Source organism: Sphaerodactylus townsendi, linkage group LG15, assembly GCF_021028975.2.
Source record: "Sphaerodactylus townsendi isolate TG3544 linkage group LG15, MPM_Stown_v2.3, whole genome shotgun sequence".
Lineage (NCBI taxonomy): Eukaryota > Metazoa > Chordata > Lepidosauria > Squamata > Sphaerodactylidae > Sphaerodactylus > Sphaerodactylus townsendi.
The window spans coordinates 36,347,448-36,375,037 of record NC_059439.1 but is presented as its reverse complement, the minus strand read 5'-3'; the positions used below and the strand labels follow the sequence as shown (position 1 = coordinate 36,375,037).

General features: G+C 54.0%; 2 protein-coding genes across 3 annotated transcripts in view; one reads left to right on the top strand and one right to left on the bottom strand.

Moving 5' to 3' along the window:
- Positions 1 to 961: 961 nt before the first annotated feature.
- THTPA (thiamine triphosphatase) lies at positions 962 to 5,319 on the bottom strand. Its single transcript, XM_048517894.1, has 3 exons — positions 5,023 to 5,319; positions 2,073 to 2,696; positions 962 to 1,690 (listed from the first exon to the last, which is right to left on the bottom strand). Exons 1-3 carry the CDS (start codon positions 5,063 to 5,065, stop codon positions 1,548 to 1,550), a joined length of 810 nt encoding a protein of 269 aa, XP_048373851.1. The 5' UTR covers positions 5,066 to 5,319; the 3' UTR covers positions 962 to 1,547.
- Positions 5,320 to 10,324: 5,005 nt separating this feature from the next.
- Positions 10,325 to 27,590, top strand: part of ZFHX2 (zinc finger homeobox 2) — a 34,880-nt gene continuing 17,614 nt past the window's right edge. The window contains exons 1-4 of one of the 2 annotated variants that reach the window (XM_048517892.1): positions 10,325 to 10,750; positions 22,116 to 24,541; positions 25,025 to 25,494; positions 26,537 to 26,768. In XM_048517892.1, coding sequence (XP_048373849.1) covers positions 22,171 to 24,541; positions 25,025 to 25,494; positions 26,537 to 26,768 — 3,073 coding nt within the window. In that variant the 5' untranslated portion in view covers positions 10,325 to 10,750; positions 22,116 to 22,170. Of the gene's footprint in view, positions 10,751 to 12,291; positions 12,381 to 22,115; positions 24,542 to 25,024; positions 25,495 to 26,536; positions 26,769 to 27,590 lie in introns of those variants that run through there. The other variant, XM_048517893.1, reaches the window with a different exon arrangement.

The following is a 27,590-nucleotide window of genomic DNA, read 5'->3' as shown; positions in this document are numbered from 1 at the left end:
TTGACTGGTCAGCAGAGACGCGATTGGCAGCACAATTCAAAAAACAAACTGTTGTTTTGGCCGCAGCTGCCCCCACAGCCCAGGGCTCTTCAGTGACCAAAGGTGAGCCGCCATTTTGTGGCGGTGGCTGTGCCTACCAAACTGTGTCAGAGTTCCAAAGGCCCCTAGAACACAGATGTCACTCCCGCCCCTCCAGATGTTATGGACTACAGTTCCCATCATCCCGTCAGCATGATGCTGGCAGGGGATTATGGGAACTGTAGTCCATAACCAGTGGTGGGATCCAAAAATTTTAGTAACAGGTTCCCTTGGTGGTGGGATTCAAACAGTGGCGTAGCGCCAATGGGGCTGGCCGAATTACGAAGCGAGTGGTGACGTGCATCCATAATTTCTCTGTTACTGTAAAAAACTCTTACTGTAAAAAAAAAGTTCCTAATTTCCAGCTGGTATCTTTCTGTCCATAATTTAAACTCATTATAGCAAGTACTATCGTCTACTGCCAACAGAAACAACTACTTCTCCTCTAATTGACTGCCTGTCAAATACTTAATACTTTCAAATACTTAATTTTGTTTCTAGAAATCAAAAGAAGGATGCTTTCCTTAAACAAGGAACTTTACCATATTTCTAAAACATGTTTTTACAACAGCCCAACAGGGAGAATTATTCCACCAGCCACATAGGAAACAACAGACTTTATGATTTTTGGACCTAATGGAATTTCTAACGGAAAAGCGGACCCAATTAGTAACCTCCTCTCGGCACACACAAATAATTAGTCACCCACTCTCGGGAACTGGTGAGAACCTGCTGGATCCCACCTCTGTCCATAACATATGGAGGGCCGCGAGTTTGACACCTATGGCCTAGAAAGTGGGCAACCCCCTGCTCTAGTGTTTTCAAGGCTGCTGAGGCAAGTTACAAGCTACCGTGGCCGTGGGTTTCACAGATTTACCACGTGTTAAGTGAAGAAACAATACCATTACTTTTATTTCAGTGTTTCCCCCCCGCACCCCACTTTTTAATTTGCTACCGTCACTCCTGTTGAATGACCTGGAGAATAAATAAATAAATAAAGTGTGAACAAATTTTCCCCGTGTTCTTCTTCTCCGCAATTTTATTTTTATCTAACTCAGTGGTTCTCAACCTTCCTAAAGCCGCGACCCTTTTAATACAGTTCCTCATGTTGTGGCGACCCCCAACCCTAACATTTATCCATTTCACATAGGGAGAACACTGATGCAGAGAGTCTCAGGCGACCCCTGTGAAAGGGCCGTTCGACCCCCAAAGGGGTCGCGACCCACAGGTTGAGAACCGCTGATCTAACTGGTCTCAAACTAGCTATCGCCTGGCTTACTACCCCCCAACTTCCAGCGATTGGTTGAACTGCTGTGATGTCACCCAAAGGCCAGGCCAATAGGACCCACGGGAGCTTCTCTGTTTCCTTCACATGAACTCATCCTTGCTTTCTCCTGAGGATGAAACTAAAGCAGAATCCACCACGATGGAGAGACAGGAGCCATATTCCCCCTCCCAGGACATTGGGTTCAGTCTTTCTGTCCTTGCACAGTTGCGATATCCCTCACTTTCAACAACCTCCCGGCTCGAACGAGGCTCTCATAGTGCGCAGGTCTGAATTTCTTCAGGTAAACGGACATCTTTCCAGGAATTTTGGTTTTCTCCTCAAAACCTGCAGAGCAAGAGAGAAAGGCAAGTGAATTTTGCGATCCTGCAAATCTGGAATTGACAGGAGGAACGAATTTTCAACATTTTTTGATTTCTAGAATTTCAAATTAATTTTCACGGGGATCAGGCTTAGAACCCGGAGAAGCCCTCTGGGCCTCAGCGAGTTGCCACGGTGTAGGGGAAACCCAGCTGTGGCCAATGAAGAGAAGACTGCCAAGACTACAGAGCAGGGGTTTCCAACTCTGGTGCTCCAGATGTGTATGGACTATGATTCCCATCAGTCCCAATTGGCCATGCTGGCAAGGATTGATGGGAATCGTAGTCCATGAACTTCTGGGGCACCAGAGTTGGACACCCCTGTGAGAGAAAACCTCCAGGGGGCGTACCCAGCTGTCTAAACACCTCCTGTATCCTCTTCAAAACCACCGGCACGTCCTCCTGCTTCGTGACCACAGCCTCCACCTCTCCCACGGCATAGCCGAAATCCGCCTCATCGAGGTCCACGCTCAGTCCGTCCACGTGATATTTGCGCCGATGGGTCACAAAGGTGGCAAACTCCTCCAGGCCGAGTTCCTCCACCGTTCTGGCCACATCGTCGTCCAACCTTGCTGCCGACTCCACGCCCAGGAGACCACAGACACGGGCCACGATATTGTGGGGGCACGTCACTTCCTGGTATCGCGTAGCACAGTCTATCCTGCTGGTTCCCCCTCGGAGAGCTCTGGCAGGCACCTGTGGAAGGCCCCGCGGGCTCTGGTTTTCTGTGGCCGGGTTTGAAATGCCAGTACACTCCGGTGGGGGACATTTCAGCTCCCAGCCAGCTCCCTCTCGCTTCCGTAGCCAGTGGTCGGCCAGAGTGAGGCGCCAGTCGGGCGTGTCGAAGTACTGGTCCCGGAAGGAGACGTTTCCTACCAGAGCTGCCCCCTGGGCCACCAGCTTCTCCTCGGTGCCAGGCCCAAAGAGGAACTTCTGTTCTACTTCCACAGATCCTGAGGGGGGGCTTCCAGCACCTGCAGAAGAAGAAGAAGAAGAAGAAGAAGAAGAAGAAGAAGAAGAAGAACAAAAAGAACAACAAGAAGAACAACAAGAAGAAGAACAACAACAACAACAGCAGGAGGAGGAGGAGTTTGGATTCATACCTCCGCCCTTCTCTCCTGAGTCTCAAAGGAGCTTACGAACACAAGAGGAAACCCAGAGACAAGCCATCCTCGAAGCGGTCACCTGCAACCGCGACGGATCCCCTTCCTCCCAGTCCTAGATGCGAATCGCCTAGTTCAAGGGTCGGGAACCCGCGGCTCGCGAGCCGCAAACGGCTCTTTCCCGCTTGTGGTGCGGCTCCTGGCATGGCCCCTTCCTCCCCTCTCTGGGGCTTTTCCACAGATCTATCCCTCTCTCTCTTGTCCCTCTCTCTCTCTCTCCTCCTCCTCTCTCCTAGTCACCTCCGTTCTCCTTTCCACCCTCCACTTTCCCCAGCTTCTTCCTTCTTCTCGGAGCCTCATTCGGCCGCCCCACACGCCACCACTCTGAATCCTGCCGCAGTGTCTTCTGGGGCGATTCCTCCCTCGTCCCGCAACGAGGCCGGGCCGGGAGAGGAATGTTGCCGCGGTGGAAACTTCGCTCGGCGGCTCGGGTTCACCGCAGCGCTCAGCCTGTTGTCCCCTCAGGACGGAGCTGGGCACATTGCCGCTGCCGCTGGGGCTCGGGGCTGCAGGGCCAGACCGAGGCTCCGCTGCTGCTGGGGCAGGCAATGCAGCTGCGCCGGCGTCCAGCGCCCGCCCCGTCAAGTCTGGGGAGGAGCCCCTCCAGGCAAGCCCTGACACCCACGCTCCCAACCAATGAACGGGGAGCGTGCAGCCAGCATCCCGGCCTGAGCCGGAGGCTGCTATTTTCTCCCTCCCCTCAGGGTGGTAGAATCCTGAGAAAGGGCAGCAGCCAGCTCGGGCCATCAGGCCGGGCTTCGCACGCCCCCCGTCTGCGCGTGGGAGCGTGTGGGTGTCTGGAGGCTCCTCCCAGGACTTGACGGCCGAACGAGGCTCCAAGAAGAAGGAAGAAGCTGGGGGAAAAGTGGAGGGTGGAAAGGAGAGCCGAGGTGACTAGGAGAGAGGAGGAGGAGGAGAGAGAGACAAGAGAGAGAGGGGTAGATCTGTGGGAAAGCCCCAGAGAGGGGGGAGGAATAGCAGGGAAGGAGGTTGGAATGTAGTAAGAGGGGGGGGAGCTGAAAAGATAACTGAAAGCTGGGTAGAAATATTAGAGACAGAACAAGGGGAAAAGGAGGAAACAGACTGGGAAAAGGTCATAATCAAAGGGTTTGAAGCGGACCCTGACGAGAAGGGAGAAATTGAGGAAAGAGGAGAGTTGCCCTTTATACAAAGCGTGCATAAAGGTAAAAAAAACAAAATACTCAGTGTTTTCTTCATTTTAAATGCCAAAAAGTATTTGCGGCTCCATGAGTTTTCTTTTCCGTGGAAAATGGGTCCAAATGGCTCTTTGAGTATTAAAGGTTCCCTACCCCTGGCCTAGTTATTCCTTCACCAGACGGTTCTCTGCACATGCTCAGTCTCACACTGCAGTCTGAGGCCCATCTTGCGGAGCTGCTCCAACCGGCGGCCCCGTTGAAGGCTGTTGAAGCTTCTTTTGCCGGCCTTCCATCTTTCATTGCTTTCATCTTTCATTCTCTTTCCACATGCATGCTTTGCTTCCCTGGTTCAAGCCCCAGTCTCCTCCATTAAAAGGATCCCTGGGGCAGGAGGGCCTTTCTCCGCCCAGGCCCTTGGAGTGACCCTGCAACTCTGAGGAGATGAGGCTGGGCAGGTGGAGGGTCTTGTTGGGGCCTTTCCCATCTGCTCTACCTCCAGTGCCCCTGCCTCTTTGCAATAGCTGCAGGTGCATCGGAGAGGGGCAGATCTGGTGCCCACTCTGCAGGTCTGCCCTATGCAGCCAACCAGAGACAGGCATCCGCCTGGGTGGGTCTGAAGGGGCCCACTGAACACCCTAATCCCACCCTCCCAGCCCCTCCATCTCTCCAATATTTGCTTGCTTTACTAACCCCCCTCCTAAACTCCCCCCATTACCAGCTCCGGGGAGGGAGATTTGGGGTCATATGTGGGGATGGGCGGGTCTCGGGATGGGAGGGACTTCAGAGGGATCTCGTGCAACTCTGCAAAGTAGCCATTTTCTCCCAGGGAACCGGACAGCGGGCATGCCACCAGGAGATCGCCAGGCCCTACCTGGAGGTTGGCAACCCGGCCTAAGGCGCCTCCCCCTCCCCGCAGCACAGCGCCCCCTGCGGCCGCAGCAAGGCACTGCTCGGAGCGCGCGTGGCCGCTCGGCACTAACCTTCCCCTGCAGCCGCAGCAGCGGAATCTAAGCCGTCCGCCATAGTGACTCCGGCTTAGAACGAACTACATTTCCCAGAGGCCTTTGCGACCGGGAGGAGGAGGGGGGGAGAAACGAGGACTGCGATGCCCAGTCTTTTATTTATTTATTTATTTTTAAACAAGCGGGCTGTTATCTCCCTTTGAACTTTTGATCCCCCCCCTCTTCGGGTGGGGGAGGGGAAATTCCACCAGGGGAGGTGGGCATTCGCACGCAAGGGCGCCTGGGAGCTGTAGTCCCTCGCCTGCCCTTGCCTCTCCCCCCTCCCCAGCAGGTGCATCTGGAGTTTGTCATCCTTTGATCCCCTCCTCTCCGCGTTCTATTTTTTATTCCTCTCCCCCTGCTGCTGTCTCGCTCCCTCGATCACCGTTGCCACGGCAACCGGGAAGCTGCAATTAAGAGCAGCGGGGGGAGGGGGAGCGTGGCAAAAGAACGGGAGGGGGGAGAGGAGAGGAGGGCGAGGCTTAACCCCTTCCGAACCAGGACTCCCGAGTCCTGGAGGAAGAGAAGAAAGCCAGGACTGCGGGGTCCCCTTTTGCAGCCCGGGGAGGGGGACCCGGCATCGTTTGGATCGTGGCACCCCCCTCCCGGGCAAAAGAACGAGATGAGCGATTAATAATAATCGTGCTAATATTTCTTAGGAGCCTGGAGGGGGCAAAGCGCCAGCTGCGGCCGCCCTTCTGCTGAGGTTGGCTGGTTCGCTGCGAGGAGGGAGGGGAGGGGGGAAGAGGAGCGAGATCTGGCGCCCCCACCCCTCCACCCCGCCCCCATTCACGACTGGGAAGCAGCTTCACCCCTTCCTGCCCAGAGCCTGGGTGAGGAGCCACGAAATCTCCCCCGGGGCTGGAGCAAGCCACGTTTAGCCCATCCTGCAAAATGGGGTTCAGTGCAGCTGGCCTACCTCGCAGGGCTGTGGTTAGGATTGCATCGAGGTCACGCCGGGAGGTGCACTGTAGAAACGCGGCACATTGGGATCGTGAGACCTAGTGCGACATCCAACTGAAAGAATAAACAGGTGTATTGTCAAATGCTTTCACGGCCGGAATCACTACTAGGGTGTTGTGTAGGGTGACCAGACGTCCCGCTTTTGGCAGGACACTCACGATTTTTTACAATTTGTCCCGCGTCCCACAGCATTTTTAAAAAGTCCCGATTTTTGAAAGAACACACAACAATCTGGTCACCTTAGTGTTGTGGGTTTTCCGGGTTGTATGGCCGTGTTCCAGTAACATTTTCCCCTGCAGTTTCAGCTGCCAGCCACAGATGCAGGTGAAACGCCAGGAGAAAATGCTGCTGGAACACGGCCATACAACCCGGAAAACCCACAACGCCCTAATAAACAGGTGCCTTGTGGGACTTTGGTGCTATCAAGTCACAACTGGCTTATGGCAACCCCAGGTGGTTTTCAAAGCAAGTGACCAACAGGGATGTTTTGCCTTTGCACACCTCTGCTTGGTTACCCCATACGGCCAACCCTGCTCAGGTTCTGAGATCTGAAGCAATAGCTAGTCCAGGTCAGCATCTACAGTAGCTTAAAAGACTAACCAATTTTTACTCCAGCACCAGCCTTTAGACTCGGATTGGGGCCCACTTCTTCCATAAAACCAGGGACTGCCCAACTATAAGTTTAGTTTAACTAGTGAAGGGCCTGTTCTTTCTGCTTAGTGTTACGTCATCCCATTTCAACCAGTTCTTCTGCATTTCATGACCCCTTGACCCCACGGTTGCATCACTAAATGGCAGCACAGTGAAGATTCACTCATAAGAGAGAGAAAACAGACAGTGGGATAAAATTCTGGTGGCCTTCAAGATCCCACTATGCCCAGTCCTTTCTGCTGTAGCAGAATTATTATCCTGAAAAGGGATGGCAGAAAGGTTGCCAATTTTTTTCTTGGTCCTACAAAACTTGATATTGGCGGAAGGAAGGAAGGAAGGAAGGAAGGAAGGAAGGAAGGAAGGAAGGAAGGAAGGAGGGAAGGAGAAGAGTTTGGATTTATATCCCCCCTTTCTCTCCTGTAGGAGACTCAAAGGGGCTTACAATCTCCTTGCCCTCCCTCCCTCACAACAAACACCCTGTGAGGTGGGTGGGGCTGAGAGAGCTCCGAAAAGCTGTGACTAGCCCAAGGTCACCCACCTGGCATGTGTGGGAATGTACAGGCTAATCTGGATTCCTTAGATAAGCCTCCACAGCTCAGGCAGCAGAGCTGGGAATCAAACCCAGTTCCTCCAGATCAGAGTGCACCTGCTCTTAGCCATTGCTCCTAGCCACTACGCCACTGCTGTGTAGGTAGGTAGGTAGGTAGGTAGGTAGGAAGGAAGGAAGGAAGGAAGGAAGGAAGGAAGGAAGGAAGGAAGGAAGGAAGGAAGGAAGGAAGGAAGGAAGGAAGGAAGGAAGGAAGGAAGGAAGGAAGGAAGGAAGGAAGGAAGGAAGGAAGGAAGGAAGGAAGGAAGGATCAGAGAGAAATGCAACAAAAGGGTGAAAAGAATGAAAGAGTTGAAGGATGAGAAAGAATCAGAGAGAAATGCAAGAAAAGAATGGAAGGAAGGAATGGATGAAAGACAGACAGACAGACAGACAGAAAATCTTGGTCTGGTGCAGACATGCAGAACTTTTGTTTCCCAAATCTAAATGCACCTCCCGTTTGGTGATCCAGCCCAAAGTTCACAGACTCTCAGTTTCTCAGCCGGCATGACCTGCCAAACAAAAGGGATTGTCAAAATGTGCGTAGGCCACAGAACCTGGCCGGCAGACAAGAGTTTGGCAGCCCAGAAATAAGCAGCTTCCAAAGGTTCCCTTTTTGAGCATTTACTCAGACGTGAACCCCACCAAATCTAATGGGCCTGGCTTCCAAGCAAGTATGTGTATGTATGTATGTGTGTGTGGGAGTTCTAGCAGGCCAAATATCCCTGTGCCAAACTTCAAGGCCTGAGCACACAGTGGAGATCTCCCTCACTGTCCACCAGGCCCTGTGGCTGAATCACCCCTCCTCCTCCCAAATATTTCCAAAGAAACCGACTGGCTTCCTTCCCAAAGTGTCAAAACATCACTGCAGATTTAAGGTCTTTGCTGGAATTGGGATTTGGAGCTGCTCTGCGGCTCAGGCCTAACTTGCCTGTTCTACCTTTTCAAAACATGCAACTCTCCGCCCAGTTCTGAAAGGCCTACCTGTTTATTTCTACAGGTTTCCTGGGAGAGAACAGTCCAGGTGCATCATGCCCCACAGATCAGAGCTTTCTCTTCCCCCTTATTGGTATCCCCGTTCCATTTTGCCTCCTGATGGAGCTGTGTTGGGTGGCCAGAGTTGCAGGGGGGGCGTTTGAATCAAGACCCGCCAAAGTCAACGTTCAGAAATTCTGGTTGTGGTGGGTTTTCTGGGCTGTGTGGCCGTGGTCTGGTAGATCTGGTTCCTAACGTTTCACCTGCATCTGTGGCCGGCATCTTCAGAGGAGTATCACAGAGGGAAGTCTGTTACACACTAACTTTTACTGCAGACCAACACGGCTATTTTCTGAAACTCTCTACCGGTGGAACCAGTTGCCCAAGGATGCTAGAGCAGTGTGTGTGAACCTCTGACACACGTGTCAAAGGTTACACACCCTGATGGTTTGGATGACACACCAGCGTTCACCAACATCTGACCACCACTGAGTTTGTTTCTCTCATATTTCGTTTTTGTAATTATTTGATGTTTCTTTGTATAATGCATAGCACCCGACATGATTGGACAGTATGGTTTAAATAAATGAATATGTGAAGAATTGTTTCTCTTTTGTCTGGTGTGTGTGTGTGTGTGTGTGTGTGTGTTAAATGCCAGCAGAGTCAAGTTAGGCATTTTCTGAATGTCTGACACACTGAGCCCCAAAGGTTTGCCAGCACTGGCTCTAGGCCGAATCTATTCCAGCCCTGGGATTCTCTCTGATGACTCCCCCTGCCGGAATCTCCTCCAAGTCAACCCTCAGGGCCTGTGTGTGTGTGTCTCAAGGGTCAAGTTGTGTCTCACTTTTGGTGACCCCAGCAAGGAGCTTTCAGGGCAAGTGAGAATCAGAGGTGGCCAGGCTATGTTACCAGCATGATAGCCCACCCCCCACCCCTCGCTTGCCCGGGCAAAGCAGTGCAACTTGCGCCCCTTCCTACACAACCACTCACAGGAATAAAAACGGTTGATAAAATTATAAAGTATATGCAATATAATACAACGTATTGGAATATAATAAAATAGAAGATATTTGATATTGGAAAATGCACATCGAGCATGTGTTTTTACTAAAGAGAATGAACAATATATATATTTATTTATACTTTAAATTGATAGGCCACCCTCTCCCAAAGTGGACATAGAGATTAGATAGATAGATAGATAGATAGATAGATAGATAGATAGATAGATAGATAGATAGATAGATAGATAGATAGATAGATAGATAGATAGATAGATAGATAGATAGATAGATAGATAGATAGATAGATAGATATAGATGATAGATATAGATATAGATGATAGATATAGATGATAGATATAGATGATAGATGATAGATAGATAGATAGATAGATAGATAGATAGATAGATAGATAGATAGATAGATAGATAGATAGATAGATAGATAGATAGATAGATATGGGTGGGTGTGTGGGTATGGATGGATGGATGGATAGATGATAGGTAGGTAGGTAGGTGGATGATAGATAGATAGATAGATAGATAGATAGATAGATAGATAGATAGATAGATAGATAGATAGATAGATAGATAGATAGATAGATAGATATGGGTGGGTGGGTGGGTGGGTGTGGATGGATGGATGGATGGACAAGATAGATAATAAGGTTACATTTTTATACCAAAAGAGTCTGTCTGTCTGTCTGTCTGTCTGTCTGTCTGTCTGTCTGTCTATCTATCTAGTTCCTTATCTTTACTAAAACACATGCTAGATATGCCTTTTCCAATATCCAATATTTACATCCTAGTATAGTCCAGTGTTTCTTTATTGGCAGCAGGTCCCAACACCCATAGATCATCCGCAGGGCGCCCCCGAGCCACTGCCTGCCTGCCTGCCTGCCTTCCCCTGCAAGGTCTTCATCCTCGGGGTGGGGTGTCTCCCCGCTCTGCCCAGCCCGGACCCTTCTTCCAGCAGCGGACTACATTTCCCACCATGCGCGCGCGCGCCCCTGCTCCGGCGGCTCCTCCTCCTCCTCCCTCTGGGGGCGCGCGCGCGTGCTCTGGCGCGGGTGCGCGCGTGCTGGCTGGCGGAGGGAGGGAGGGAGGGAGGGAGGGGAGGAGGGCGGGGGGAGCGAGGCGAGAGAGGGAGGGGAGGGGAGGGGGGGGCGGGCATTGATTATTCCATTGTGTTGGAGGCAGAGCCGCCAGGTCCGGGGCGCGCGCGAGGGAAGGCGGCAGGCGGGGAGGCGGCCGAGGGGAAATCAATGGGGAAGCCCCGGCGCGGCGAACCCCATCGATTTTCGCTCGCCTGAGCCGCCGAGGAGAAGCCGGCGCCGGAGGAGGCTGCTGCTGGTGCTGTTGGTGCTGCTGCTGCTGCTGCGGCCGCCCCCCTCGCCGAGCCACCCCCCCCAAGCCCCCCCACCCGGCGGCGGCCGGGAGCGTCAGCGGCGCCTGCTGGTCCCCTCCGCCCTCCGCGCCTCGCCCGCTCCATGCTCTGGCTTCCTTCCCTTCCCTTCCCGCCAGCAGAGGTGTAGGTACCATCGGTGCCCATGGCGGCTCCCTCCCGCCCAGCCTGCCTGCCTGCCTGCCTGCCTGCCTGCCAGCCAGCCCAAGCAGCCAGCCGGCGCGCCAGCCCAGCCACAGCGAGAGCAGCCGGCCCTGGAGGGAGGAGGGAGCCGGGCACGGGCAGGCAGCGGCAGGCAGGCAGGCAGGCAGGGCGGGGAGCGCTGCGGCTCCCCCTTCCCCGGCGGGGCAAGACTGGAGAAGGGGAGGGGGGGACCTCGACGCGCGGGGCGGGGGGGGGGCGGGGGCGGGATGGCATCCTTGGGCCGGAGGGGGGGGCATTTGGGGGAAGGTGGGGGAAAGGAGCCGATCCCAGGTCACCCCCCCCTCCCCACCTGCCCTCCCGTAACCCCCATTTCACACCTGCCCTCCTGTAACCTTCCTTCCCACCTGCCCTCCCAGAACCCCCCCCCTCTACACACACCTGCCTTCCCATGAGCAGCTCCCTCGACAGCTATGGGAGGGGGGGGGCACGGATAACCCACCCACCCACCCCTCCCGCCGTCCGTGCATCACTTGCCAAGGACGCCGCCGGTCAGGGCTCTTTCCACCGGTTCCTCTCCTCCTCCTTTGCCTCCTGGCCGTTCTCTCTCCCCACCCCCCACCCACCCCGCATCTTCCTCTTCCTCACCTGCCTCCTGACCCACCCACCCCTTTTGGCCTGGGACCCTTCCCTCCCCCCAGATCCCCTCCGCAACCCGCTTGACAGAAGGCAAGACGGCATGATGGACGGAGGCGGGAGGCCGGCTGGCAGAGGTGTGCGAGCCAGGAGTGTATTTGGGCAGCTCATATTTTGCACCCGGCGACAGATTGTCGACACGACGCTCCGTTAGCAACTCATTTAATTGATTTTACAATCTTTCTTCCTCTCCCTCCCTCCCTCCCCCTCCTTCCCTCCCTCGCTCTGGCTTCCCTCACCTCCGCTCTCTGCCTCCCAGTCAGCCTCCATTCCGGAATCGGCTCCAACTGGAAAGGGGGGAATGGACACGCCACTGGGAAAGGACCCGGACTGGGAGGATTCGGGCCAGGATTCGGGGCGGTCTATGGAAGAGCCAGCCAGAGGCACTCAGGCTCCCCTAAGGAGAAAGAGAGCTCCCCTTCCCACTCCAGCCGGGGAGATTACAAAGGGAATCCGGGACCCCTTGCCCTGCCTCTAGAACATAGGTGTCAAACTCGCGGCCCTCCAGATGTTATGGACTACAGTTCCCATCATCCCCTGCCAGCTGGGACAGGAGTCCATACCATCTGGAGAGAGCCACCAGTTTGGATGCACCCTGTGCTCTAGAGAATGTGAGTTCCCCCAGAGTCAGCCCGAAATCACCAGGGCTAATGGAGTTTGCTCCCAGGTCTGGGGCTTCCTAAGAGTCGAAGCCCTTCCTGAAAGCTCCCCTCCGCGGTAACCTCCTGACCCCATCCTAGAAATAACGAGTACATGGGAAGCCACCCTTGTGCAGCCAGGTGCCGCTGCTCTCTTACTCATGCTCCTGACATTTACCGGGGCCTGCCCCTTGCTTTTATAGGTTCTGGCTCTGCAGCAGGAAATTGAATACTGTCTGGGGTCGGAACGCCATTCGTCCTGAAGAGGAATTGTCTATCAGGTAGCTCCGCTCCGAGCTACCTTCCGAGCAGGCAAAAGGGATTTCGTTGGTTCTTCCTCAGGCTAGCCCATGTGACAAGTCACTGGGATGCCCTGCCTGCCGGTTGGGGAAACTGAGGCTGAGAGGATGACGGGCTTGCGCAAATTGTGGGCCTGGAGAGAGAGGTCTTCCACCTGAAATGTAGAATTTATATTCTTCCTTTCTATTCTTATTCCCAATTCCAGAAACAGCTGGATTTCAGTGGGTACGTGTGTGTGTGTGTGTGTTAAACAGAACTGCATTTGTCAAGATGGTATTTAACATTTTTGTTTATTATTATTATTTATTCAATTTAATAGACCGCCCTACCCCCGAAATCTCCAAAGATTTAGAAATGATTTAGAAATGAAATCTGAAATTGTATGAAATTTTAAAAGGGGTGTGTGTGTGTGTGTGTGATTCCAACCACACTGGACAAGTTTTGAACGTCCATTTCTGTTTCTAATTGGCTTTTCCCTAGGCCGTGTGTTTCAAAGCGAAGGATTTTTGAAAGTTGTGTCAGGAATTTGTCATACTGAGTCAGAGGAAGAGAGATGGAAGTCTGTTTGACACTCCGACCAAGCTTTGGGGGGAGAATGATGCTTAGGAAAGGAAGTTCGATAGTTGTTGATCAATCAGGGGTTATATTAACCCCAGATGCATCCTGTAGCGGGTCTCTGGTGTATAAGAATCCCACCTGCTACTGAGTTGTCGGTTCTATAAGGTACATAGAGTGTTGCGCATTAGCAGCTGGTGTTGGAGTTATGTCTCGCGGGTATGGTTTGCGATAGCCAAGTCTGTTGTGTCTTGGAAGTGGCGAGAGTGGTCAAAAGTTGTGACTCACAACCCGGCTGGAAGCGGCATATATACTTGATACTATTAGCTGAACCTCTTCCCTCCCCAAGCGGCCATGAGCCAGCGGACTCTGTGGGAACTCAACACACAGGATACAGCGTAACCCCCACAGGGGACGGTGGAGACATTTGTGGACTATTGGTGGGTCATGAATGCGGGTGACTGCCCTGTTTCAAAAAAAGAAGACATCCCCTGAAAACAAGACATAGTAGAGGTTTTGCTGAAGTGCAAAATATAAGGCATCCCCCGAAAGTAAGACGTAGCAAAGTTTTCGTTTGGAAGCATGCCCGACGAATAGAACAATAAGACCTCCTAGAAAAATAAGACATCCTCTGAAAATAAGACATAGCACATCTTTAGGAGCAAAAATTAACATAAGACACTGTCTTATTTTTTCGAGCTTTCTGGTACATAGTCCTGTATTACTTGCTATAGAAAGGATTATTGGCCCTATGGTTTTTTTGGGGGCGGGGGGGACTTCCTGGAGGCCCTCAGTGGGCTATGAGGGAGACAGAAGGTGGGGTTCGATGGTCTTTGGTCTGATCTGGCGGGGCCCTTAATATCTTTCAGAGGATTTCCAAACTAAGTAACACTGACACCACCAGGACTTCCCCAAGGAAACTGTGCAAATCCATCAAAGAACGCACATCAAGCATAAGAACGTAAGAACAAGCCAGCTGGATCAGACCAGAGTCCATCTAGTCCAGCTCTCTGCTACTCGCAGTGGCCCACCAGGTGCCTTTAAGGAGCTCACATGCAGGATGTGAAAGCAAAGGCCTTCTGCGGCTGTTGCTCCCGAGCACCTGGACTGTTAAGGCATTTGCAATCTAAGATCAAGGAGGATCAAGATTGGTAGCATAAATCAACATCTGGGGTGCCGGCCGATGGCTCCTCACAATCTGTAGCACGCTTTCCCCTTTGCAAAGTGTCTTCGAATTTATCGTTTTTGCTTCTACAACAAGCCTATGAGGTAGACCGCTTTTACCCTCCCGGTACATTTGGGGAACAGGAGCTGAGAATGAGTGACTTCTCCAAGGCTGGACGCTGAGTCCATAGCAGAGGCACCTCTTGAACCCAGCTCTTCCACAACTCTCTCAGTCCCTCTGTTATTTTTGACTCCTTGGAGACACAAAGGCTTGTGGAGCGCATCCGAAATGCCCTCTTGAGGTCCTTCTGGGACTCACTGTTGATCCGCGATGAGGCAGCACTTTGCCAGGGGTGAGAGACGATTTCTAAAAATTCTCACTATGACGTGGCTGGTCCTTCACCCTGGCTTTGAAAATTAGTTTGGAGGCAGACTCAGACGGACACAAACCTCAAAATCCCGAACAGGGTAAACACATCAATAATACTTTATCCCCCACAGACTAGCAAACGCACAATGCAGGTGGAATTGCAACCTTATATTTCCTCCTTTCTTTTGACCTAAGGTCTCCTTGAAAGTGTTTTTTTGGTCCAACCTGGCAGGGCAGTTCTTGCGTAGAATTCAGTCCCAGGGAAGGATATTTTGATTAGACAGAAATGCACCAAAGATACCTAACAGTTGTGCCATAATTTCTCACACAAAATGACAGCGTCGGATTAAACATGCAATCATCTAGCGAGCATATAAACCCACACAATCCAGTCAAGTGACAGGACCCCCGCACAAAATGTCGTAAATAAATATGCACAAAACCGAGCAGAATTTGCATGTGCGTCACAGGACAGGCACACAGCGCAAAGCTGGATGGCAAGAACACACACACACACAAACACACATATCTTGGGTCTGCTATAGCACAAGATAGGGCAAAGCTCTCCCCTCCAGCATTAATCGACAGTGCGTCTGCTCAGTCGCATTTGCCACCTTTGTAACAACAGTAGTTCAGGGTGTTGTTTTTTAATTAACAGAAGCAACCCAAATAGTGGTTGCAAGCTTTTGAGTTCCACAGAAATCTTCATCCGTACCAGGTGGGGAAAAGGCGAAGCAGGAAAGGAAAAGGCGTTGGAAGAACCTACAAGTTTGGCGCTTTCTTGAAAAACAATATATGAAAAAGTTAGGCCAATGTTGAAAGATGCAGCTTAACAATAGAGAATAAATTAAACCAGAAAGACAGAAGCTGCGTTTTGTGGGGAAGGCACAGTCAAAGTCTTGAAATCTGGTTGTGGTGGGTTTTCCGGGCTGTGTGGCCGTGGTCTGGTGGATCTTGTTCCTAACGTTTCGCCTGCACCTGTGGCTGGCATCTTCAGAGGTGTATCACGGAGAGGTCTGTTTCACACTGTGTCTTCAAATCTGTTGTGCAATCGAGCGTGCGTCTTTACGTGGATGTAACAGTGATGGTCCAAGAGAGAGAAGTTTCTTTGGGGTCCTGCTCGAAGTTTCTTTGGGGTCCGGCTTGGGCGGCTTGTGACATTTCTGTGAGAACAGGCTAGTCTACGTGCCCTGAAAGTGTTCCTACAGCATGTGCGTGTGTGTTGATATTCACACCGCATTTTCAGTGTGTCAAGGCAAAAGAGACTCTGGTACTTTTTCTTGTGTTTGAACGTGTGACTGTGCGGGCGGAACAAACAGCCCAATCAGCTGTCCTGTCAGCTCCTCAGGTTTCTAGTCCTCATGAAAGCAAAGCTGGGCTCGAAAGTGTGGGAGCAATCCTTGTTGACATCCTAGAATATAGGTGTCAAACTTGCAGCCCTCCAGATGTTATGGACTACAGTTTCCATCATCCCCTGCCAGCATGATACTGGCAGGGGATGATGGGAACTGTAGCATATAACACTCTTTAGGGCCACTAGTTCGACACCTAATAATCTAGAAGCTGTGGAGGGGAATGAATCCGTGAGGGACTGATGGCATGCCCTCCCCCAAAAGTGTTCTTGGCCAGGATCACAGAAATCTACTCTAGGTGCAGAATTCAGATTTGCTGCTTTAGAGCAAAGAAGAGGCATGGTTTGTTTGACGGGTACTTTTCCGTCCTGGGCCCAGTCCCCCTGGCAGTTAGCTTCAGGAGGGAGAAGACAATGGGGCAGACGCCACTGAGTTGCCAGAACCGGTTGTCGGGTTGGTCTTTCGGTTCCACTTTGATACTGAGGGGCTGAAGTCCCTGCACAAAATGAAGCGTGCACCCTAGAGTGCCAAGGACTCTAGGCCATTTTACAAGAAATTAGCCACATTAGAAGCGGCAGGAAAGTTTGGGACTGGCGCGCGGCTTCTGGTGTGGCCCTGAATTTCTGCTGCCCTAAGCGGTTGACTGGTCTGTATTGTCGAAGGCTTTCACGGCCGGAATCACTGGGGGATTGCTGTTGTGTGGTTTCGAACGCTATGTGGCGCGTCATTCCTAGCAGCATTCTCTCCTGACGTTTCGCCTGCATCTGTGGCTGGCATCAGATCCTCTGAAGGAGAGAACGCTGCTAGAACAGTGGCGGCCATCCTGGCTGTTATTACTACACAGCACCCCGCCGGACGGCGGTTCTGTCTGTCGCGGCAGACTGACCCCGCCATCTTAGGTCAAATCCCGAGATAGCTTCAGAATCTAATGGGCCTCACTACGGTGTTTGTTACGTTTTATGCCACAACAATCCTCTGAAGTAGGTTAGAGTAAAGACTAGCACCCAGGACTTCCCAATTCTCACTCAGTGTTCTCAATACCACACCAGGCTAAACCTTGCTCTCCACATTCTGTGTGCGTGAAGCTGTTTCACATAAGACAGCTTTACAGCCATGGAGAGCAATTGAATGTTGTGTGGTTTTTTTAAGAAGGTGTTCACACAGGGACACCCAACAAACCGCCACCCATTGGACAATCACTCCCAATCTTGCTTGGCCCATTAAAGGGTGCCTGTTTCAAGGTTAAGCCAAGCACGATTACACGCAACCGAAATAGAAGCAAATTCCTTCCTTTTCTTTATCCCCCTTGTGTTAAAATTTAGATTATCAGCAGCTCAGGACAGGGAATCAAAGTACCCTCCACGATAAACGGCACTCCATAAATACATTGTTGGGTTGAAGTGAGCTCTTCACAAAGGGCTGCGGCCCCAAGGAGGTTACAATTTAAGTAATGACAGGCTAAATTTCTGAAAAGGTTCCTCCTGAAAGGGCTTCATTCAAAAAAAAAATCCCAATAGCTGTGCGTGTGCATGCTAAACGATGCCCCATTGTATACATTCCACCCCCCTGTACATACGCTCCGGCTCTCACAATGGACGCAGGCGTTGCTCTTTTGCTTCTAGTGCCGCGCAATTGTGCGTTCAAGACGGAGATGCCCTTGGGACGACACAGCTTCAAAGTGAAACAAAATACACACACAGGGCAGAGAAATTTCAGGCAGATCCAAAACTCAGCAAAACCTCGCCATTCAAATTCTCCCTTTCCCACCCCCTCCGGTTTTAAAGGGGGGGGGGAGGGAAGAATACCTTTTAAACAAACACCCCCCAAGCATCTGTCTTATTGATGAATTGTTAAAGTAATCATGTGGAAATCTCAGCCTGTGAAATTCAATAGATCCAGTCGTATCCATAATTGGTAAAACGCCTGGGGAGGAAAAAATAAAAATAAAATCCAATTAGGAAGCCATAAATCGGAATTTTCTCACCAGCAAAATTCCCCATTCGGAGGCACTTCCTGAGATCTGGCTCCCTCCTTTGCCCCCCACCCCCACCCCAAAAAGCCCCCCTGATTTTTGCTTGGGCAGATTTAAGGTTGCTTTTGGGATGTTCAGTGGCTAGATGCACCTGGGGGGGGAAACCCTTTTTACTCTGTCTCCCAAACTAACTTTTCCAGAGCCGGGTGCCACTGATCTAGGGGAAGTAGATTCCCATGCCCAATTTTTGTTCATGATTGAGGGGGGGTCGAGTCCCTCCATCCCCACCACCTGCTTTCTGCCCCCTCCCCTGAGGCAGCAGCTCGGAGGGTGCAGAGCCCCCCCCCGCCCCCCCGTCCAGCGCCTCCGCTCAATATTGTATGCAAATCACATACAAATGAAATCCTAAATGCATCGCGGGATTAAACAAAAGCGGGGGTGGGGGGTGGGTGAAAGCCGCAGACCCGTTTGGGGGTCTTCTTGGCGCACAGCCCCCTTCTTGACAGCTTCCCCCCCCCCGCCCCTAAGAAACAGTCTGTGGCCATCAGGTCTCCTCGTCTGGGGGCTCCCTTCTGCAAAAACGACCCCCCCTGGTCCAGTCCGCCCCCCCACACATTTCCTCCCCCAACGTGGCTCTGCGATGGACCCGCTTTGCAAATATTGGCGGGGGGTGGGGATTGCAACCCTTTGCAAGAGGAGGGGCTGCAGTCGTTGCTGGGGGGGTGGAAATGCAGGCTGGGGGGGGGCGGCAGCAGCCCCAGGCCGGGGCAAATGTTTGGGTGGGTGGGGTGGGGGGGATTGCAAAGCGACCCTGAAAGAGGAAGGGGTTGCAATCGTTGCTGGGGGGTGGGAATGCAGGCTTGGGGGTGGGGGGCCGGCAGGAGCAGCCCCCGGGCCGGAGGAGCGCCGCCCGCGCCTGGGCTCGGCTGCTCGCCCCCTCCTCCTCCTCCTCTCCCCCCCCCACTGCGCAGGGTAATTTAAAGCGCTGCCTGTCACCGGGGCGGCTCGTTTTATTGACTCGCGCTGCCTCCCCTGCCGCCCCTCGCCATTAATCTCCCTGTTAATCGCCCTGCGCCCAGCCCCTCCCCTCCCCATCTCCTCCCCCCCCCCAGACAGGGATGCGCCCCTCGCCTGGCCAGGACCCAGGCCTGAAACCCCCCCTAGCACCCAGCACCTCTCCCTGGCCTGGGCTCTCCACCCCCCCAGCACCCACTCTCTCTCTCTGGCCTGGGCTCTCCCCCCCCCCCACAAATCCTGTCACCCGGCTTTTGTGCTTCTTCCCTGGAAGCAAGCCCACCCGCCGCAGCGGGGCTTGCCTCCATGTAAAGGGGGCTCCCTTATCTCTGGCGAGCCTGCAATGGTGTCTCTCTCCCCCCCCCCCACCAGCGTGATCTCCTTCTCCCTTTTTTCATTGCCTTCTCACGGCGCTCATTTTTCATGCCGCCTCCTCCTCCTCCCTCTCTCTCTCCCTTCTTTCCATCCATCCATCCACCCGTTTCTCTCTCTCTCTCTCTTTCCTTCCTCCTTTTTGCACTTTCTCTCCCCCCCCAACGCCTTTGTGTCTCCGGCTCCCTCGTAATAAATATGCAGCAGCCGCCTAATTACGTCTCCCGCCTCCTTTTCTCCTTAATGAGACGATTTGCATCCACTAACCACCCTCCGAAAGGGGGGGGGGAGGGGAGTTGGAAGGGTGGTGGGGGCAGGGAGTGCGAAACGGCTTCTCTCCCCCCCCCCCAATCTTTCCTCCATTGAGTGCAGGAATGAACAGAAAATATTAAATGTTCGCTGGGGGGCCTTGACTCTGGATAATAATTGTTGGGGGTGGGGGTCTGAGGCCCCTGATATCTCCAGAAGGGATGGGTGCATTGGGGCGGGGGGCACCCAGAAGGACGCTCTGATAAAATTGCTCTGATACAACCACTATCTGTGACACACATACCCATATCTTGGGAGTCTGCACATCAAACTGAAACCAGTTTGGGGCCCGTTTAACCATCACGACTCCCAAAGCCAGTCGGGGCTGTGGGGTTCTGCCCCCAAATTCTCCCCTTCCGGAGGGACGGCGAGGCCACGAGTTCAATCTGGTTTAGGTACATGGCTCAGGTGCGCTTGGAGATCTTTGCGGAAAGACTCCCTCACTCCTGAACGGAGCGCAGCCCTACAGGGTGAAGTAGTATCGATTAGGGACGGAGGCGCAAATTGTCTCACCCGATTGGCACTTGTTCCCTGGATTTAGGTTCATCCTAGACTCGTTCTCTCTCGTGCATGGCGCACCGCTTGTGCGCACGCATCCTTACATTGTGCTTGATAGGCGGGTGGGACTGTGGCATCTTGTGAAGACACTAGATTTCGGTGACGAGTTGCCAGATTCCTGGAGGGGGAAGAAGACGGGAGTTTGGCCGACAGGTAGACAAAAGGCGTTCCCCAGAATTAGAGTGAAATTCCTGGGCCGAAAACTTAGGACACACAAAAAGGAAATCTCAAACACATAATTCTCCATTCAACGGGGGCATTGTGCACCTGCAGAACGGGACATAATGCCAGCCACGGTCATTTCTCTCTCTTTCTGACAGGGATGATGAATATTTTTAGACTAAGCTGTTTTTGATGACTGTTGTAATGGTCAGAATGCGGAGCCAGATGGACTTCGCCACCCTCGTATCGATAAGCCGTAGGGAGAAGGGATGGACGTGTGGGCACCGTGGTTAACGTCAGAGATTCACACCTGCTTGGAACGAACCCGTGGCTGCTTATCAGTGAGGGAGAGGCACTTGGCGCATGTTCAGGAACACTCTGTGCGTTCCCTGACAGACGCGGGCATTCAAAGCGTGGCTCGGGACTCGTCCCTGGTCTGAAATTGCGCGGAAGCTGATGACTGAAAAGGGGAGAGGGGCCAGAACGGAGAAACGAACAGAAGGGTGGGGGAATAATGTGTGTGTGTGTGTGGGGGGGTGTTATGAGCTGACAGCATGGAATTGGAAGTGTTAGGAGGTGTGGTATGAATCTCAGAGCCAAGGGATTCCCCCCCCTTCCTGTAGTTTATCAGCTAGCAGCCTGCTAACCTACTCATTTGCATTGCAAATTTTCCCCCAGCCCTGATCCAGAAAAAACAAGTATTTTTGGTAATCCAGACTGAGAGAGGACCAACATCAACAAGCTACAATCCCCTCCAAAACAAATTCGGTCCATCCGATGTCTGGCTTCCTCGTCCTCCTTGTCCCCAGAGCTGAAACCGATTCACACGCGGAGCCAATGTCTCCCGATGGAATCGACCTGCCTGCGATTTCCCTTACAAAAGGCAGATTATAAATATTGCCGGTTGTGGTGGGTTTTCCGGGCTGCGTGGCCGTGGTCTGGTGGATCTTGCTCCTAACGTTTCGCCTGCATCTGTGGCCGGCGTCTTCAGAGGTGGATCACAGAGAGAAGTCTGTTACACGCCGTGTCCCGCGAGAAGGGAATGTTTAGTGGGGCATCTATTGTCCACGTCCCAGTGAGAAACATTCCTTCTCACTGGACACAGCGTGTAACACACTTATCTCTGTGATCCACTTCTGAAGACGCCGGCCACAGATGCAGGCGAAACGTTGGGAACAAGATCCACCAGACCATGGCCATGCAGCCCGGAAAACCCGCCACAACCAGTTGAATCCGGCTGCGAAAGCCTTCGACAACACTACCGTGTTTGCCTGGCTGGTTCACACATGCAAGATTGATGTTGCATGGAGCGGTGAAGTCAGCTACCTCTGGATAATTTCTGGGAAGACAGAGGTGGTGTTTTAAATGGCCCCCACCCTGTTGACAATCTGGAGGACCAAAGTGCCTGAGCACCATCAAGACAAGTGCAGCTAAGTCTCAACCGACTCAGGCCGACCCCAGCAAGAGGCTTTCAAGGTTTGGCAGAAACAGAGGTAGTTTGCCATGTCCTCCATCCAGGTACCAACCTTGTACCAGGTACCATCCAGGTACCAACCATCCAGGTACCAACCTGCCATCCAGGTACCAATCTTGTTTAGCTTCCAAGATCTAACAAACCTGGGTTCCTAGAACCACTTTCCCTCCAGCGTCTGCAACCTGCGGCTCTCCAGATGTTCATGGACGACAAATCCCATCAGCCCCAAATCCCATCAACCCCAGTTGGCCATGCTGGCAGGGACTGATGGGAATTGTAGTCCATGAACATCTGGAGAGCCGCAGACGCCTGCTCCAAGAGGTTCTATGGGAGGACCATTTCTCTGCTTCCCCCTCTAGTGAAAACGGGGAAATTATTTACACGCAGCTGTATTTTTGCTCTGTTTCCCTGCAGGGTCTCGGCTCCCGTGCTGACATGACCCCTCCACCCCCCTCGCGCCCGCACCGCCATGGACGCCGCCTCTAACTCCGCCTCCTCCTCCTCCTGCTCCGCTGCTGCTGTCCTCCCGGCCGACGGGCAGGATGACCGGGCTGCGGTTCGGCCCACTCAGGACTCTCCTGCCTCTCTAGCCACCAAAGAAACCCCCCTCCCGGACCCGCCCTCCTCCGCCACCCCCTCTCCCGATGAAACCGTTCGGCCCGACTCTGGGGCGGAACCCAGCCCCGCAAAACTCCAACTCCAACCAGGCATCTTATCTCCCCCGCGCCTCCAAGTTGACGTTGGCCTAGCGATACCAAACGTTCCCCCCTCCCCTCAGCCAACATGCCCTGGAGAAGACGGAAATGAAGCAGCAGCAGATGACGACGACGATGACGACGGAGTGGATGGTGGAACCGAGGCCCAGCTCTTCTTCTCTGCCAAAGGCTCGGCCTATCTCTTCCGCAGTGGCCACGTTCTCTTACCAAAGGGCTCCCCTAGCACCACAGCTCCCCCGGTGTCTGTCCTCCACGTCCAGCGCCGTGGAGGCCCAAACCAAGGCTTTACGTCTACTGACCAAATGTCCCAGAATACCTCAGCGCCAGCCGAATGGACCCCTCACGGCGCCTTCCACACGTACCGACTGGCCGGGGCCCCCGCTCAAACCACACCTGCCAAAAACGTCCCCACCGAACCCAAAGATGCCCCCACCGCCCGCGCAGAGGATAAGGAAACCCCCCCGAGGGAAGCTGACCTCGACCAAGACGAGCAGCCCGTCCGGCTGTGCCTGACATGCCGCCTTTCGTTCCGCCGGGGCTGTTCCTTGGCATCCCACGCTCACGTGGCCCACGGGGTGCAGCTGAGCACCGACCAATGCCAGGCCCTGTCCAGAGAGGCTTCTGCCGTGTTCCAGGGTACCACGCTTGGCTTCCTAGAACCAAATATTCCCACCACTGAGGCAGACCTCAATGCCAGAATGTGTAGCAGATGGGTGAATGTATCAGAAGAGAAGGAGGAGGAGGAGGACGAAGAGGCGAAGAAACACAACTCAGAAGGACAATGCGAGCCACCCAATGCCAAAGATTCAAGGGTTGGCGGTGCGCGCCGGGCGGAGGAGGGCCTGCAGGACAAACCAGAGAACGAGGAGGAAGAGGAGAAAGAGGAGGCTGGAGAAAAGGAAGAAGAGGGAAGGCTTCTCCCAGACCAAAGCTCACATGGCCAAAGCCCGTTCATGAGTGCTAACACCCCCCCCTCCGAGACGGCGCAGGTGAAGGCCGACAACGACGTCAACGTTGGGTTGGCCAAGGAAGACATCCACATGGAGTCGGTCGACAAACTTGCCGGCTTGGCCAACGAAGCTGTCAGCGTGGGACCGATTCGGGACAGCGCTCCAGCCGAACCCGCCGACAAACCCAACAGTGCCGAATCAGCCACCAAAGGGAACAGCGACGACCCAACCCACGCCACAGACGTCAGCAGCGCAGGGTTGGCTCACGAGGCCGGGCCCGCCGAGTTGGCCCACGGTGCCAGCAACCTGGGGATGGCCGGCCTTGGGTTCGATGTGAACAGCAGCCACAACGGACAGGCCCCGCTCGGCTTTGGGGATGATTTCACAGCCATGGCCTACTCCGGCTTGACTCTGTCCGGCCACATGTCCTTGCTGCATTCGCGCAATTCTTGCAAGACTCTGAAATGTCCCAAGTGCAACTGGCATTATAAGTACCAGCAGACTCTGGACGTGCACATGAAGGAGAAACACCCGGAAAACAACAGCCACTGCGCCTACTGCAGCACCGGAGGCCCCCACCCCCGCCTGGCCCGGGGCGAAAGCTACAACTGCGGCTACAAACCCTACCGCTGCGAGGCCTGCAATTATTCCACCACCACCAAGGGCAACCTCAGCATCCACATGCAGTCCGACAAGCACTTGGCCAACCTGCAAGGCTACCAGGCCTCGGGGGGGAGCAGCGCCAACGCGGCGGTCCCGGCCGCGGCTCCCACCCCCTCGTCTCCCGAGGAGAAGGAGTCCAAGGGCAAGTCCTCGTGGCAGTGCAAGGTCTGCAGCTACGAGACCAACATCTCTCGCAACCTCCGGATCCACATGACGTCCGAGAAGCACATGCAGAACGTGCTGCTGCTGCACCAGGGGCTCCCCTTGGCCCTGCCCGGACTCCTGGGCCAACCCCAAGCGTCGCCCGGAGGCAAGCCGCAGCCAGAGCTCTTCCAGTTCTACGGAGCCCAAGCCCTCGGCCACACCCATCACCCGCACCCTCACCACGCCCATTCCGCGGCCAGCCCGGCCCTGCTGGGGGACAAGCCCATGGAGCAAACCCAGCTCTTACTCAACGGGGGCTTCCCACATCTCAGCACCCCCGGCAGGAAGATGGCCGCTTTGGGGTCAGGTAAGGGAAACCGCCTTTCCCCCACAGTTCTGAGGCTGTTTCTCAACCCGATTGATCCCTCACGCTCTTGGTGCCCAGGTATGGGATCGAGAAGTTGAATAAACCTCTGACTACTCAACTTTTCTACTGGTATTAAGCAGAGGACGTCCGTTCCCAGACTCATGTTTTATTGATATTTCCTCCTCATCTGTCTCCTTTATGTGCTTCTCCATTTGCTGGCTGCATTTCCTCCTCCTCCTTTGTTGAACCCTCGTCCTTGTTTTTAGGCCCAGTTTGGCTTTCCGTCCCACTCCGGCAAACCTCCGACGGACACGATCCTCTTTCTCCCGTCTCCTTCCCTCCATTCGTCCCCTCCTGCCTTCCTTTGTTCCGTCCTCTCTCTGCTCCCGCTCATTCCACACATTTATATTTTATACTCTCATTCATCCAAGAGGAATCATTTATATTCATCTGTTCGTTCCTGTGCTCCTTGCCTTCGCACAGCTCCCGCGTCGCTCTCTCCGGAGCCCGCCCCGCCTTCCCCGCTGCCACCTCACCCCGGGGCGGACCCGGGGTCTCCTCAGAGGTTGTTTAGCTGCTTGGTGTGCCAGGCGTTCGGCACCGACAGCCTGGAGACGCTCCTGCGGCACGCGTCGGCCCCGCGCTCGCTGCCCGAGGCGGAGTGGAAGGAAATATCCGGGGACTTGCATCGATGTAGGCTGTGCGCGTACGGCACCCAGCTGAAAGCCAACTTCCAATTGCACTTGAAGACCGACAAGCACGCCCTGAAATACCAGCTGGTGGCCCACCTGCGCGAAGGGGGCAACAGCGGAGCCCACCTGGGGGTGGAGCTGCCTCTGGGCCCGCCCCTCCACCTGCACTGCAATCTCTGCGAATACGAGACCAACAGCAAGGAAAAGATGCGCCTGCACGTAGCCGGGGGCAACCACCAGGAAGCCGTGCAAGGTTACAAGGTACTAAGCAGGGTGAAGGAATGGGGGGGGGGGGAACCGCTAACTGGAGGGGCAAAACATCAAGGCAAAATAGATGGGGCCGTCAGATAAAAGAAAGAAGAAATGGCTGCACGTTGTGAAGGTGGCTCCTGATAGGCTAAAACGGACAGGGGCGGAGTCAAATGGAAAGTGGGCGGAGCTGCTGGGAAGGAGAGGGCTTTAGCGCTCACTTGTTAGGAGGGCTGGAAATGTGACTTGGTCAGGTTGATTTGGGGCTGGCGGGGGGAGACCGTAGTCCCCCAGCCCCAACCGCAACCCAACCCAAGTCACATTTATGTCCTATCCAGCCCTTGTAACAAATTTGACACCCCTGCCTTAGACAGTCTGTTGGATGAAGGACTGTCTCTTCCTGAGATGCTGCCAGTCCCAGGAGAGAAGAAGAAGAGATTAGATTTATATCCCTCCCTTTCTCTCCTGCAAGGAGACTCAAAGGGGCTTACAAACTCCTTGCCCTTCCCCCCTCACAATAAACACCCTGTGAGGTAGGAGGGGCTGAGAGAGCTCCGAAGAACTGTGACTAGCCCAAGGTCACCCAGCTGGCGTGTGTCCGAGCGCACAGGCTAATCTGAATTCCCCAGATAATCCTCTACAACTCAGGTGGCAGAGCGGGGAATCAAACCCGGTCCCTCCAGATTAGCGTAGACCTGCTCTTAACCACTACGCCACTGCTGCCATGCCTCAGAGGCAGAGCATCCGTGTGGCGATAGTGAAGGATGCCGGAAGTTCTCGTATCCTGCGGCGTGGTTCTGGTTAAAAGGGATAGAGGTAGCTGGCGGAGACCCAAAAGCGGCTGCGCCCGGTCCGAAGTTACGATTCTGACCGATGGGCTGGTGGGCCGATTCGGTCTAAGGCAGCTCGCTTCCTGTGAGTCAGTCAGCGGAGACAAGATGGGTCTAGCTGCCAGACCCGGTCAAGAAGACAGAGTGGCCAGGGGGGCTTCACATTTCCAGGTGGGACCCACCCTTCTCTTGCCCTCTCCCATTATTTTTGTCTTTCTCGCCAGTTCCTTCTAGAGCTGGAGGCCACGTCGGCCCCGCCGCTGGGCCCTGAACCCGCCCAGTTCCGCTGCCTCCTCTGCAGCGTGGACACACCCAACAGCCTGATGATGATCCAGCACCTCCGCTCCCCCCAGCACCGCGTACCTGGCTCAGTGGCGCCTCCAGTTTCTAACGCAGCAGGAAGAGCTTGCTCCCGGGCTGAGAGAGATACATCTGTTCTCCAGCCCCTGCAAACCCGCGTACACTGATGAATTTGCTTTCTGCGGGGCGCATGAGGCCAGAGGGCCACAGCAACGTGGACGACTGATATCTTACAGTGGGGGGGGGGAGCATGGTTGTGGTGGGGGTACTGTCCGTTGAGAATGGAGGCAGGGGCAGAAAGAGGGGGCATGGGGAAACTGAGGTAGGAAGGCGATCCGAGAAGCCCGAGATTAGGGCCGCCATGAGCTCCAGGGGCCCAGCGACTGCCTCCATGGCCACCCAGCACTCCACCTCTGCACCGGTGCTTAAAGCCAGTGTCAGTGGATGCCTGAACCTTGAAACTACTGAGCATGCCGTTCCACCTCCTCCTCCTCCTCCTCCTCCTTCCTACTGCCTGCATGGCTTTCCAACCCCTTCATAATGGATTATGACAGATACTGGGTCCGTTGCCTAGCAACCCCGTAGGAAGAATGAAGGAGAAGAGAAATGAGAAAGATGTAGGGGACCACAGCTGTGGGGTGTGTGAGAGAGAGAGAGACAGAGAGCGTGGGGGAGGAGAGGAAGAGGGAATTGAGAAAAAGATATATATATATATATTTCTCTCTCTCTCTTTCCCCCCCCCTCCCCACCGCCAGCCAGTAACTGCCCCTGCCAGCTCACCCCCACCCCGCGCCCTGGGGAACTCTCCCCAAGTGATGCCAATTGGCCCCATTCCCAGCCTCAATTTATCTTTCAAAACACTGTTGACCCAGGGCAAGTCGCTCCCTGTGTACAGAAGTCAACAAGGATCAGGCTCCTGAGATAAAAAGGGGAAAGGGGTGGGTGGGTGGGGGAAGGGGGGTATGGAAATTGGGAACG